Genomic DNA, 15,879 nt, shown 5'->3' with positions numbered 1-15,879 from the left:
GCATATCCTTCACTCCACCATTATCATCAAGCCATGGATCAACCCTAGTTCAATTCTAAATGCAGGAGGGAATGCCAGGAACAGCACCAAGTATAGCTAAAATTGAGGTGTCAACTGGGTGAAGCTACCAACAGGCCTACTTACATGCTAAACAGCATAGTGATGCCTGGTTTGGGTTCTGCCAGGACCACTCAGCTCCTGACCTCATTACAACCTCTTTTTCAAACATGGACAAAACAAAAAGCTGAATTCTGGAGGTGAGGTGAGAGTGGTAGCCCATGACATCAAGGCTGCATTTGATTGAATGTGGCATCAAGGAGCCCTAGCAAAACTGGACTCAATGAGTATCAGGGGACAGACTTTCTGTTGATTGGAGTCATACCTGGCACATAGTTGTGGTTCTTGGAGATCAGTCATCTCAGCTCCAGGAGTTCCTGAGGGTAGTGTCCCCGGCACAACCATTTTCAGTTGCTTTATCAATGACCTTCCCTCCATCTTAAGGTGAGAATGGGGATGTTAGCACCATTTACAAATTCTCTGTACTGAAATAATGCAAATTAAAGAAGATCTGGTCAGTATCTAGGCTTGGGCTGACAAACAGCAAGTTAGATTTGCGCCACAAAAATGCCAGACAATTACCATCTCCAGTAATATACAATCTAATCACAGCCCCTTGACATACAGTAGTGTTACTGGTATGAATATCCTTGGTTACCATCAGCCAGTAACTCAACAGGACTTGACTCATAAACTTAGTGGCTACAAGAACAGATGAGGGGCTAGGAATACTGCAATGAGTAACTCACCACCTGACTGTCCACCATCTACAAGGCACAAGTCAGGAGTGTGATGGAATACTCCCCACTTGCCTGGAGGGATGCAATTCCACAACACTCGAAGCTTGACACCATCAGGACAAAGCAGCTGCTTGATTGGCACCACATCCAGAAGCATTCACTCCCTCCACCACCGACACTCAGTAGCAGCAGTGTGTACAATCTGCAAGATGCACTGCAGAAATTCAACAAAGATCCTTGGACAGCACCTTCCAAGCCCATGACCACTTCCATCTAGAAGGACAAGGGCAGCAGGTACATGGGAACACCACCCCCTGCAAGTTCCCCTCCAACCCACTCACCATCCTTCCTTGGAAATAGATCACTGTTCCTTCAATGTTGCTGGGTGAAAATCCTAGAATTCCCTCCTATGAGGGCGTTGTGGGTCAACTATAGCAAGTGGACTGCAGCAGTTTAAGAAGGCAGCTCACCACCAACTTCTCAAGGGCAACCAGCAATAAATGCTGGCCAGCCAGTGATTCCATGTCCCAAGAGTGAATAGAAAACAATGAGCTTGTGAGGTAATGGAGGAGGTCATCAATGTTTTATGTTTTTGTTTTTACTAGTGGACGTGCATCTATGAGTTTCAGGACGGGCCTCCAGTTCGTGCATCTGCCCCTCGTTGCTCCCTCTGCCTTACGCACTACATTGAAGAGGCTAATGTGGGTCGTGGTTACATTAAAGAACTTTGCTTCAGTCCAGATGGCCGACTGATTTGCTCACCTTTTGGTTATGGAATCCGCTTGTTGGGTTTTGATAGCCAGTGCAATGAACTCTGTGATTGCTTACCCAGAGAAGCCACTGCACTGCAGGAAATCAGAACTATTTATTCTCATAGTGATGTAGTGCTTACAACGAAGTTTTCACCAACTCATTGTCAGCTTGCCTCTGGGTGCCTTAGTGGACAAGTTTACCTATACCAGCCAAAGTTCTAAGTGACCTGAAATACTTGCAAGAAGTGTTGAACATCAAGCAAAAGCAAATTGTTTCAATAATTAGTAATTGATGTTTAAGGTATTTGATGTCAGGGTTCAAAATCCAAATTTAACATCGGTTTCAGTACAGTACAATAAACCATTAATTCTCAGCATCAGCTGCAGAAGTACATACTATTTCTTCTCTGACGTTTCCTATAAAGAATGGTCTTTTCCTCTGCTATTAATGTGAATTATATCAGTGCATTGTATGGTAAGTTTGTTTGCTTGCTTTTGTACATATAATCTTGAAAAATGCAGTTCAGTTAGTGAAAAGCCAAATGAGTTTAAAAGCACTGTTGGTCCATTCATAAACATTACATTTCAGCTTGTATAATATTCAGCTTCTGTTTTTGTTCAAATGCAATGCTAGCAAAAAATATTTGTTGATTTTTCTATACATATTGAGTGCAACAGTGGAATTAAATTATTTAAATTCAGATGCAAACGTACGTTGTGTTTGACATGAAAGTTTAGCTTAACCAGACATTGATATGGAACAGCTAGAGGATGCATGCAACTAACATTATACATTGACATCAAATCCATTTGGCTAAGTGTCAGTCAACTTTTAATAAAGCAATTAGCATGATCCAAATTTCACTTAATTTTCCTTATTTGTAACACTAAATTGTAATTCCAATATCTGTGTTAATTAGTTTACTGTAGCGTATGTAAAGCACTTGACAGGTGTGCGTGCTGTTACTGTCAGTAATGTTTTTGTACTTGTAACATTGCCAATACGTAAGAATTACAATTCAGTGTAATTATAGTGCATAGAAAACCTCACAAGGTGTTTTCTGATTACACCGTTTCGGCCATGTACAAGTCAAAGTGTGAGGAGGTCAGCTAATATTTGTACATATGATTGAATTGTTAATCCCTCCTTGGAATATATAATCTGCTGAGGGTCATACAGCATGGAAATAGACTCTACAGCCCGACCCGTCCATGTCCAACCAGATTTTCTAACCTGAACTAGTCCCCTTTGCCTTTGTTCGGCCCATATCCCTCTAAATTTTTCTTACCTGTGGACCTATCCAAATGTCTTTTTTGTTTTAGGAATTCTACCAAGAGTCCTTGGGTCTGCTTTATTTTTTCAATTTGACCTATTTTTCTAATCAATCTGCTCAGAGATGTTGTTACACACCTCTGGGACAGGTGAACCTTGAACACAGTCCTTTCAGTCTAGAGGTAGGGACACTACCTTTCTTATCTGTGGACCTATCCAAATGTCTTTTTTTATTTCGGGAACTCTACCACTGTGCCACAAGAACCCTTGGGTCTGCTTTTTTTAAAAATCTTTTTCTAGTCAACCTGTTCAGAGGTGTTATCAGAGATAACAAAGTGTAGAGCTGGATGAACACAGCAGGCCAAGCAGCATCAGAGGAGCAGGAAGGCTGACATTTTGGGCCTAGACCCTTCTTCAGAATGTTGTAACTGTACCTGTCACTACCACTTCCTTTGGCAGCTTGTTTCAGCTCTGTGAAAATGCTGTCCCTCAGGTTCGTTTTAAATCTTTCCCCTCTCACTTTAAATCTATACCTTCTAGTTTTGGACTTCCTACCATGTGGAAAAGACCTTGGCTATTCACCTTATCTATGGCCCTTATGATTTTATAAGGTCATCCCTCAGCCTCCTACGCTCCAGGGAAAAAAGTCCCAGCCTATCTATATGACTCCAATCTTATAGTGTCTATAACATCCCTCTAAATCATTTTGGCAGTATTCTAAATCTGACTATACCAGTGTCTTGTATAGTTTTAACATGATGTCCCAACCCTTGTACTCAGTACTCTGACTGGTTAAGGCAAGCGAGCCAAACACCTTCACCACCCTGTCGACCTGTGACGCCACTTTGAAGGAACTATGTACTCGCACCCCTAGGTGTCTCTGTTCGACAAAGCTTTTCAGAGCCCTACCATTAACTCTGTAAATCCTGCCCCTGTTTGTCTTATCAAAATGCAACTTCTCGCATTTATCTGCATTAAATTTCATCTGCCATTCCTTGGCAATGATAAATTGCTCATTTTTTATGCTGATGTTTTTTGAATGATCTGAACATTTGAAATAAACATCAAGAATAATGTTGGAGTATAGGAATGCAGTACGAAAAATTGGCAGGAACAAATTTGAATTGTTGCTGAATTACCAGGACTAGACCATTGTAATAAAAATTTACTCAATTGACATTTGAAAAGTTTTGTCACTTAGTCTATAGGGCTTAAAAAACTACATCTTCCAAAATCTATTATCCCAAAACCATCTTAAGCATTATCATTGTAAGTATTAAAGGGTTCCGAGAGTTGAGGACCAAATCCAGGCTGTCATTTCAGTGTAGTTTTGAGGAAGAGGATAGGAGAAAGAATTGGCATTTCACTAGACACCTGGTAACGTCCTCTTCTCATCAGCTTCTGCAGCAAAACGTCTGTTCTACCCTTCTGCATTGCCTATTTCTAAATTAACACTAATTGTGAGAGCCTGAAAAATGTGGAATATTTTTCATAGCCTGGGAACTTCCCCTCAGTGAGGGCAGGCACAAATGCCAAAATTTATCATTGACTCCAGTGTGCAGCTCACTCAAAACAACATAAGAAAATGCATTTGAAGAGCAGGATCTCAAACATGAGTAAGATCAGAGTTCACTAGGCAGCAACAATCCCTGTGCTGCTAATGCTTAACAGAATTGGATAAACGTAGAGCAGATGTGTCAAAACATTGGAGAGTTACCTCCAAGGTTCTATAAATTTGATGGCAAGCAGAGTCTGATGGCAACATCCTTTCGCAATCCATGATGCCCTGCATTGAGATGCTGATCGTTCAAAACCAGATCCACTGGGCAGAGGTGTAGAGCTGGATGAACACAGCAGGCCAGACAGCATCAGAGGAGCAGGAAAGCTGACGTTTCGGGTCTGGATCCTTCTTCAGAAATGGGGAGGGGAAGGGGGCTCTGAAATAAATAGAGAGGAGGAGGCAATGATAGAAGGTGGACAGAGGAGCAGATAGGTATAGAGAAGACGGACAGGTCAAGGAGGTGGGGGTGAAGCTAGTTCAGGTGAGGGCAGGTAGGGAGTTGGGATGGAGGTTGGTCAGTGAGGAGGGAGGGATGGGTAGGTGGGAGGGAAGACTGACAGATCAAGGAGGCAGGGACGAGAAGGGCTGGTCTTTGGATGAGGTCGGGGGTGGGAAGATTTTGAAGCTTGTAAAGTCCACATTGAGACCATTGGGCTGCAGGGTTCCCAGGTGGAATATGAGGTGCTATTCCTCCAGCCTTTGGGTGGCGTCGTTGTGGCAATGGAGGAGGCCCAGGATGGACATGTCGTACAAGGAGTGGGAGGGGAAGTTGAAGTGGTTCGCAACTGGGAGGTGTTGTCGTTTGTCACGAACCGAGCATAAGTGTTCCACAAAGCAGTCTCCAAGCCTCCGCTTGGTTTCCCCGATGCAGAGGAGGCCACATCGGGAACAGCAGATACAGTATACCACATTAGCAGATGTGCAGGTGAACATCTGTTTAATGTGGAAGGTTTTCTTGGGGCCTGGAATTGAGGTGAGGGGGGAGGTGTAGGGGCAGGTGTAGCACTTCCTGCGGTTGCAGGGAAAAGTGCCGGGAGCGGTGGGGCTAGTGGGGAGCGTGGAGCAGACAAGGGAGTCGTGGAGAGAGCGGTCCTTCCGGAAGGCAGATAAGGGTGGGGAGGGAAATATATCCTTGTTAGTGGGGTCAGATTGCAGGTGGCGGAGAATGATGCATTGAACCGGAGGTTGATGGGGTGATACATGAGGACGAGGGGAATTCTATGTTTATTGTTGCGGGGAGGGGGTATGAGGGCTGAGGTGCGGGAAACTCAAGAGATGCGGTCGAGGGCGTTTTCAACCACTGTGGAAGGGAAGTTGTGGTCCTTGAAAAACGAGGACATCTGGGATGTCCGGGAGTGGAACGCCTCATCTTGGGAACAGATGCAGCAGAGGCAGAGGAATTGGGAATAGGGGATCGCATTCTTGCAGGAAGGTGGGTGAGAGGAGGTGTAGTCTAGGTAGCTGTGGGAGTCGTTGGATTTGAAGTAGATATAAGTTTCCAGGTGGTTACCAGAGATGGATATGTTCCTATGTTTGACACAAGACTCCCAAAACAGTTATTCTTGAGAGTTCAGGAGCATGGTGGAAATACTTCAAAAATACCTGCCAACTTTTGGAAGTCTCTCATTTATGACCCACAGACACTCTCGTGGGAAGGCACTAAACTCATTAGCTTTCATTGACAAGGGTGGCACAGTGGTTACTGCTGCTGCCTCACAATGTCAAGCACCCATGTTTGATTCCAGCCTCAGGTGACTGTCTGCATGGATTTCCTCTGGGTGCCCTGGTTTCTTCCAATAGTCCAAAAATGTCCGGATTAGGCAGATTGGCCATGCTAAATTTCCCAGAGTATCTAGGGATGTGCAGGCTAGATGGATTAGCCATGGGGAATGCAGGTTACAGGGACAGGGTAGCCATTAGGTCTGTGTGGGATGCTTTTTGGAGGATCAGTGTGGACTCGATGGGCCAAATGGCCTGCTTACGCACTAGGGATTCTATCTGCAGAGATGACATTGAGTGTCGGGGAGCACATAAACCTCCAATTAACCCACCTACCTGAACCTTCGCTACCTGACTCTAGTGCAATAGATTACTGATTGGAATGGTTGTTAAGTCCAATGCACAGAAATCATTGAACCAGAGTGAAAGCAAGCCTCTCTTGATCCTGATGGACTGCTTAATAATGGTTATCCCATTCTTAAGGGTTTTTCAGATGGGTTATTGTTTTGTACATTGTAGTTGAAGGGTAGTGTCTGTTTATCTTCACACTTCCTGCAGAACGTCCTTTTATAGAAACAGAACAAAGTCTTATTAGACTTGAAATGTTAGCTATTTCTCACTTCATTGACACTGTCGGACCTGCTGGGCTTTTCTAGCACTTCATATTTTTATTTTAGATTTCCAATATGTACAGTATTTTGCTTTTATCCCTTTCCAGAAGGTGTTTGTTATTCAAATTCACCAGGTTCCCCCACCACTAAAAGTTGACAATGGCTGACTTGCTCATGTTTTCAATGGTTAGCCCATAATGTCAAAAATCATTATCTGACGAACAGCAACCCATATCTCAAACCAGTATTCTCAAAGTAAAATGATTCCAGAGGAATGAAGAAAAGTTTGTCTAAATGGGCTGGGAGAACTAATTAGTGGAGGATTATATTAGTGAGCAGTGACAGGCATTTAAACAGGGAAAGATACTTCATAACATTTAGCCAAAATTTATTCTGTTCAAGAAGGACTGGATGAGAAGGATGAATCACTCATACTTAACAAATGGTCGAGTATCAAATCAAAAGCAAAGGCACTCAGAGTTGCAAAAACTGTTGACGTGAGAGAGTTTTGATTTTGCTTATAAAAGAGCCATAAGATAGAGGAGCAGAAATGTGTCATTCAGCCCATCGAGACTGCTCTGTCATTCGATCATGGCTGATCTGTTTCTCAACCCCCATTCCCCTGCCTTCTCTCCATAATCTTAAATCCCTTTACTAATCAAGAACCTATCTATCTCTGGCTTAAATATACTCAATGACTTGGCCTCCACAGCCTTCTGAGGCAGTGAATTCCACAGACTCAATTTCTGGCTGAAGAAATTCCTCTTTTCAGTTCTAAAGGGTCATTCCTTTACTCTGATGCTATGCCCTCAGGTTCTAGTCTCTCTCATTAGTGGAAACATGTTCTTCACATCCACTCTATCCAGGCCTTCCGCTTCATCCTACCAAGTGTAGACCCAAAGTCCTCAACCAATCCTCACGCGAAAGCCTTTACTGGGATCAATTGTGAACATCCTCTGGACTCCGTTGAAGACCAACACATCCTTCGTAGAACATAGAACAGTACAGGCCCTTCGGCCCACGATGTTGTGCCGAACTTTTACCCTAATCCTAAGGTCTATGTAGCCTCCACCCCTACCTTATACTATCATCCATATGCCTATTTAATAGCCGCTTAAATGCCCCTAATGAGGCCGACTCCACTATCCTCTCTGGCAATGCATTCCATGCCCCGACCACTCTCTTGAGTAAAAAACCTACCTCTGACGTCTCCCCTATATCTACTTCCACTCACTTTAAAACTATGCCCCCTCGTAACAGCTAACTCCACCCTGGAAAAAGTCTCTGGCTGTCCACTCTATCTATACCTCTGATCATTTTGTACACCTCTATCAAGTCACCTCTCATCCTTCGTCGTTCTAAAGAGAAAAGCCCTCGCTCTCTCAACCTTTCCTCGTAAGACCTTCCCTCCATTCCAGGCAACATCCTGGTAAATCTCCTCTGCACCTTTTCCAATGCTTCCACATCTTTCCTGTAATGAGGCGACCAGAACTGGACACAATACTCCAGATGTGGCCGAACCAGGCTTTTGTATAGCTGGAGCATAACTTCATGGCTCTTGAACTCAATCCCTCTATTAATGAAAGCTAACACAACATACACCTTCTTGACAACACTTGGGTGGCAGCTTTCAGGGAAGTGTGGACATGAACCCCAAGATCCCTCCGCTCTTCCACACTGCCAAGAATCTTTCCGTTAACCCTGTATTCTGCTTTCAAGTTTGTCCTTCCAAAATGAATCACCCCACACTTTTCAGGGTTAAACTCCATCTGCCACTTCTCAGCTCAGCTCTGCATCCTATCAATGTCCCTTTGTAACCTAGAACAGCCCTCTACACTGTCCACAACGCTACCCACCTTTGTATCATCCGTGAACTGACTAATCCACCCTTCCACTCCTTCATCCAAATCATTTACAAAAATCACAAATAGAAGAGGACCCAGAACAGATTCTTGTGGTACACCACTCGTAACTGAGCACCATGTTGAATATTTTCCGTCCACTACCACCCTTTGTCTTCTAAGGGTCAGCCAATTCTGAATCCAAACTGCCACATTTCCCCCTATCCCATGCCTCCTTACCTTCTGCATGAGCCTACTATGGGGAACCTTATCAAACGCCTTACTTAAACCCATGTATACCACATCCACTGCTCTACCTTCATCCACGTGTTTGGTCACCTCTTCAAAGAATTCAATAAGGTTTGTGAGGCATGACCTACCCCTCACAAATCCATGCTGACTATCATGAATCAAACTGTGCCTTTCCAAGTGATCATAAATCCTATCTCTCAGAGCCCTTTCCAATAATGTGCCCACCATTGACATAAGACTAACTGGTCTGTAATTTCCGGGTTTATCCCTATTCCCTTTTTTGAACAAGGGAATGACGTTTGCCTCTCTCCAATCTTCTGGCACTATACCCGTGGACAGTGAGGACGAAAAGGTCATTGCCAAAGGCCCTGCGATCTCTTCCCTTGCTTCCCATAGAATCCTTGGATAAATCCCATCAGGCCCAAGTGACTTATCTATCTTCAAGTTCCTCAAAATTTCTAGTACATCTTCCTTACTTACATCGACCTCCTCTAGCCTACCAGCCTGGTTTACACTGTCCTCCTCTACAACTAGGTCCCTTTCAGTTGTGAATACCGAAGAAAAGTATTCATTAAGGACCTCTTCTATCTCTTTAGGCTCTGTGCACAAATTCCCTTTACAATCCTTGATCGGCCCTACCCTTTCTCTGGTAATTCTCTTATTCTTCACGTATGTGTAAAAAGCCTTGGAGTTTTCCTTGATCCTATCTGCCAAGGTTTTCTCATGCCCCCTCACAGCTCTCCTAAGCCCTTTCTTCAGCTCCTTCCTGGATAACTTGTATCCCTCTAGAGCCTTTTCCATTCCTTGTTTCCTAAACCTTACATAAGCATCCTTCTTCCTCTTAACCAGTCATTCAACCTCTCTTGAGAACCAAGGCTCCCTCACTCGACTGCATCTTCCCTGCCTGCTAGGGACAAACATATCAAGCACACGCAGTATGCATTCCTTAAACAGTCTCCACATTTCAATAGTGCTCTTCCCTGACAGCACCTGTTCCCATTTTATGTTACCCAGTTCTTGCCCTACAGAATTGTAATTACCCTTCCCCCAATTATAAACCTTACCCTGCTGTATGTACCTATCCTTTTCCATGACTATTGTAAAAGTAACAGAGTTATGATTGCTACCTCCAAAATGCTCTCCTACCAACAGGTCTAACACTTGGCCCGGTTCATTGCCAAGCACCAAATCCAAAGTGGCCTCTCCTCGTGTTGGTCTATCTACATACTGTGTCAGGAATCCTTCCTGAACCCACTGGACAAAATCCACTCCATCGAAACTATTACAACTAAAATGTTTCCAATCAATATTTGGAAAGTTGAAGTCACCCATGACTACAACCCTGTGACTTCTGCACCTTTCCAGTATCTGCCTCCCAATCCGCTCCTCCACTTCTCTGCAAATATTAGAGGGTCTGTAAAAAAAACCCCAACAAAGTGACTGCTCCTTTCTTGTTCCTGACCTCAACCCAAACTGACTCTGTCGACATATCATTCTCGAACTGCCTTTCAGTAGCTGCTATATCAGCCCTGACTAGCAATGCCACTCCCCCGCCTCTTTTTCCACCCTCCCTCTTTCTTTTAAAGCATCTAAATCCCGGAACTTCCAACAACCATTCCTGTCCCTGAGTTACCCATTACCCAAGTAATGGCCACAACATCATAGTTCCAAGTATTGACCCATGCTCTAAGTTCACCTGCCTTTTTTCTGATACTTCTAGCATTGAAGTATACACACTTCAAACCATCTCTGTGTCCACAATTATGCTCCATCGACCATATTTCTTTATTAACAACCTCACTCCCTGTCATGTCTGTTGGAAGGCTGAATACCTCATCCTCTGAATTACAAATCTGGTTCCCCACCCCCTGCCAATCTAGTTTAAACCATCCCGTATAGCTCAAGCAAACCTCCCTCCCAGAATATTTGTGCCCTTCTGGTTCAGGTGCAACTCGTCTTTACTGTACAGGTCCCACCTTCCCCAGAATGTGCTCCAATTATCCACATAATGGAAGCCCTCCCTCCTACACCAGCCCTGTAGCCCTGTAGCACTCTCTCCCTATTTCTTACCTTGTTATCATGTGGCACTGGTAGTAATCCAGAGATAACTACCCTGTTTGTCCCGGACTTCAGCTGCCAATCTAACTCCCTGTACTCGTTTTTCACATTCTCAGTCCTTTTTCTACCTATGTCATTGGTACCAATGTGTACCATGACTGCTGGTTGCTCACCCTCTCCCTTAAGGATCTTGAAGACACGATCCGAGACATTACGGACCCTGGCACCCGGGAGGCAACATACCATCCGTTCATCTCGTTCGCATCCACAGAACCGCCTGTCTGTGCCTCTTACTATTGAATCCCCCACTACAATTGCTTTCCTATTCTCCCCCCTTCCCTTCTGTGCCACAGGGCCAGCTCAGTGCCAGAGACCTGTCCGCTAAGGCCTTCCCCTGGTAGGTCCCCCCCCCGCAACAGTATCCAAAATGGTATACTTATTATTGAGGGGAACGGCCACAGGGGATCCCTGCACTGGATGATAGTATAAGGTAGGGGTGGAGGTTAGATAGAATTTAGGATTAGGGTAAAAGTTCGGCACAACAGAGTGGGCTGAAGGGCCTGTACTGTGCTGTACTGTTCTATGTTCTATGTTTGCCTATTCCCTTTCCCCTTCCTGACAGTCTGCCAGCTATTTGGAAGAATATCGGGAAAGTATGACCAATCTGAAATGAGAAATTAAGAGGGCTAAAAGGGGTCATGAAATATCTTTAGCAAACAGGGTTAAAGAAAATCCTAAATCCTTTTATTTGTACATAAGGAGCAAGAGGGTAACTAGAGAAAGGGTTGGCCCACTCAAGGACACAGGAGGGAAGTTATGCGAGGAGTCAGAGATAATGAGTGAGATTCTTAATGAGTACTTTGCGTCGGTATTCACTGAGGAGAGGGACAACACGGATGTTGAGGTTAGGGATAGATGTTTGATTACTCTAGGTCAAGTCAGCATAAGGAGGGGGGGAAGTGTTGGGTATTCTAAAAGGCATTAGGGTGGACAAGTCCCCAGGTCCGGATGGGATCTATCCCAGGTTACTGAGGGAAGCGAGAGAGGAAATAGCTGGGGCCTTAACAGATATCTTTGCAGCATCCTTGAGCACGGGTGAGGCCCCGGAGGACTGGAGAATTGCTAATGTTGTCCCCTTGTTTAAGAAGGGTAGCAAGGATAATCCAGGTAATTACAGACCGGTGAGCCTGACGTCAGTGGTGGGGAAGCTGCTGGAGAAGATACTGAGGGATAGGATCTATTTACATTTGGAAGAAAATGGGCTTATTAGCGATAGGCAGCATGGTGTTGTGCAGGGAAGGTCATGTCTTACCAACTTGATAGAATTCTTTGAGGAAGTGACAAAGTTGATAGATGAGGGAAGGGCTGTAGATGTCATATACATGGACTTCAGTAAGGCGTTTGATAAGGTTCCCCATGGTAGGCTGATGGAGAAAGTGAAGTCGCATGGGGTCCAGGGTGTACTAGCTAGATGGATAGAGAACTGGCTGGGCAACAGGAGACAGAGAGTAGTAGTGGAAGGGAGTTTCTCAAAATGGAGAACTGTGACCAGTGGTGATCTACAGGGATCCGTGTTGGGACCACTGTTGTTTGTGATATACATGATCTGGAAGAAGGTATAGATGGTCTGATTAGCAAGTTTGCAGATGACACTAAGATTGGTGGAGTAGCAGATAGTGAAGGGGACTGTCAGAGAACGCAGCAGAATATAGATAGATTGGAGAGTTGGGCAGAGAAATGGCAGATGGAGTTCAATCCAGGCAAATGCAAGGTGATGCATTTTGGAAGATCTAATTCAAGAGTGAACTATACAGTAAATGGAAAAGCCCTGGGGAAAATTGATGCACAGAGAGATCTGGGTGTTCAGGTCCATTGTATCCTGAAGGTGGCAACGCAGGTCGATAGAGTGGTCAAGAAGGCATACGACATGCTTTCATTCATCGGACGGGCTATTGAGTACAAGAGTTGGCAGATCATGTTGCAGTTGAATAGGACTTTGGTTCGACCACATTTGGAATACTGCGTACAGTTCTGGTCGCCACATTACCAAAAGGATGTGGATGCTTTGGAGAGGGTGCAGAGGAGGTTCACCAGGATGTTGCCTGGTATGGAAGACGGTAGCTATGAAGAGGGGTTGAGTAGATTAGGATTATTTACATTAGAAAGATGGAGGTTGAAGGGGGGACCTGATTGAAGTCTACAAAATCATGAGAGGTATAGACAGGGTGGATAGCAAGAAGCTTTTTCCCAGAGTGGGGGACTCAATTTCTAGGGGTCACAATTTCAAGGTGAGAGGGGAAAAGTTTAAGGGAGATATGTGTGGAAAGTTCTTTAAGCAGAGGGTGGTGGGTGCCTGGAACGCGTTGCCAGCGGAGGTGATAGAGGCGGTCACGATAGCGTCATTTAAGATGTATCTAGACAGATACGTGAATGGGCAGGGAGCAGAGGGATACAGATCCTTGGAAAATAGGCGACAGGTTTAGATAGAGGATCTGGATCGGCGCAGGCTTGGAGGGCCGAAGGGCCTGTTCCTGTGCTGTAATTTTCTTTGTTCTTTGTACCTTTTTCCTGTATCTTGGGTGTGACCTTATAACTCCTCTCTATCACCCCCTCAGCCTCCCGAATGATCCGGAGTTCATCCAGCTCCAGCTCCAGTTCCCTAACACGGTTTTTGAGGAGCTGGAGTTGGGTGCACTTCTCGCAGGTGAAGTCAGAGGGGACAGCAGCAGTGACCCTTCCTCAGAACAGGGCCCAAAGCTGCTCACAATGTTCCGAATGTGATCTCATGAGAGCCTTATACAGCCTCAGCAGTACATCCCTGCGCTTGTATTCTAGCCCTCTGGAAATGAATGCTAACATTGCATTAGCCTTCCAAACTTTTTGACAACTGAACTTGCATTTCAACCTCAGAAGACCCTTCAGATTTCTGACGACTTTCTCCATTTAGAAAATGGTCTGTGTCTCTTCCTACCAAAGTTCCTAACCTCACACTTTCCCACATTGTATTCCATCTGCCACTTTGCCCATTTTCCTTGCTTGACCACGTCCTTCTGCAGCGTCCCTGCTTCTTCAAAACCATCTGTCCCTCTACCTATCTTTGTGTCATCTGAAAACTTAGCAACAATGCCATTGATTTCTTTGTCTAGATTATTAATGTATAACATTAATAATTGTGGTCTCAACATAGACACCTATGGAACTCAAATAGTCACAGGCTGCCATCCTGAACAAGACCCCTTTATCCCTACTCTCTGGCTTCTGCCAGTAAGCCAATCCTCGATCCATGCCAGTACCCTTTTCTGAACACCATGGGCTCTTATCTTATTGAGCAGCTTCCTGTGCAGGACCTTGTCAAAGGCCTTCTGGAAATCCAAATAGATCGCACCCACTGCCACTCCTTTGTCTAACTTGCTTATTACCACCTCAAAGTAGATTTGTCAGGTATGACTTTCCCTTGACAAGGCTATGCTGACTCAGCCCTATTTTACCGCAGTCTCATCATTAATAATGGACTCTAAAATCTTATCAAAGGCTAACCGGCCTATAGTTTCATGTCTTCTGCCTCACATTCTTCTTAAGCGGGGGTGTTCCATTAGCCATTTTCCAGTCGTCTGTGACCCTCCCTGAGTTCAGTGTTTCCTGAATTGAATCCACCAATGCCTCCATAATCTTCTCAACTATCTTCTTCAGAATGCTGGGGTGTAATCCATTAGTCTGGGTGATTTATTCACTTTCAGACCTTTCAGCTTCTCCAACACCTTCTCCCTAATGATGGCCATTATAATCACCTCTGTCCCCTATCTCCCTTGATGTTCTGGTATGTTGCTGGTGCCTTCCACTGTGAAAACTGATGCAAAGCGCGTATTCAGTTCCTCTACTTTTTTGTTCCCCATTATTACTCCTCCAGCTTCATTTTCCAGTGGTCCAATGTCCACTCTTGTCTCTCCCTTGTCTTTTACATACCTAAATGAAACTCTTGTGACCTTCTTTTATATTGCTAGCTAGCTCACTTTCATATTTCATTTTCTCCCACTTTATTGCTTCTTTAGTTATCCTCTGCTGGTTTTTATAGGTTTCCCACTAATTTTCACCACATTGTATGCTTTACTTTTTCTTTTAAGCTGTTCTTGATTTCCCTTGTTAGTCACCGTTGCCTCGTCCTCCCCTATGGTTCTTCTTCCTTGGGATGAATTTTTGTTGTGCCCCCCAAATTACCCCCAGAAACTCCTGTCATTGCTGCTTCACAGTTTTCCTTGCAAGGCTCCTCTTTCAATCAACTCTGGCCAGCTCCTCCCTTATGTCTTTGTAGTTGCATTACCCAATTGTAATACCCTTACATCTGATTCAATTCTGTCCCTCTCAAACTGCAGGGTGAATTTGATCATATTATGGTCATTGCCCCTGAGGGGTTCCTTCACCTTCAGCTCTTTAATTAAATCTGCCTCTTTCCACATCACTAAATCCAGAATTACCTGTTCCTTGGTGGGCTCTACCATTAGCTGCTCCAAAACACCATCTCACAGATGTTTTACGAATTCCTTTTCTTGAGATCCATTACCAACCTAAAGTTTCCCATGATTATTGTAATAGTGCCTTTCTTAGATGCTTTTTCAATCTCCTGATTGTTTTCTTTCTTTCCCGCATCTTCACTACTGCTAGGTGGCTTGTACATAACTCTCATCAGGGTCTTTTTTTTTTCCCTTTGCAGTTTCTCAGAGTCATACTTCACAGAAACAGACCCTTCAGTCCAACAGTCCATGACAAACATAATCCCAAACTAAACTAGTCCCACCTACCTGCTCCAGGCCCATATCCCTCCAAATCTTTCCTATTCATGTTCCTATCCAAATGTCTTTTAAACGCTGTAATTGTACCCGCATCCACCACTTCCTCAGATAGTTCATTTCACATGCAAACCACCCTCTGTGTAAAATATTTGCTTCTCATGTCTTTTTTAAATCTCTCACCTTAAAAATGTGCCCCCTCATCTTGAAATCCCCTTTGCTAGGGAAAAG

The 15,879-nt window shown here is 44.4% G+C and overlaps 1 protein-coding gene across 1 annotated transcript in view; it reads left to right on the top strand.

Annotated features, from left to right (window-relative positions):
- The window catches only part of wdr32 (WD repeat domain 32), a 55,452-nt gene extending 52,853 nt beyond the window's left edge, over nucleotides 1–2,599 (top strand). Inside the window, exon 7 of the mRNA XM_048620517.1 lies at nucleotides 1,403–2,599. Within this exon, the coding sequence (XP_048476474.1) occupies nucleotides 1,403–1,771 (369 nt within the window). The 3' untranslated portion in view covers nucleotides 1,772–2,599. The remainder of the gene's footprint in view (nucleotides 1–1,402) is intronic.
- Nucleotides 2,600–15,879: the final 13,280 nt, after the last annotated feature.

This window comes from Rhincodon typus, chromosome 1 (assembly GCF_021869965.1).
Source record: "Rhincodon typus isolate 14 chromosome 1, sRhiTyp1.1, whole genome shotgun sequence".
Classification (NCBI taxonomy): Eukaryota; Metazoa; Chordata; class Chondrichthyes; order Orectolobiformes; family Rhincodontidae; genus Rhincodon; species Rhincodon typus.
Note: the sequence above shows the minus strand (reverse complement) of the source record. Positions and strands in the feature narration are given on the sequence as shown.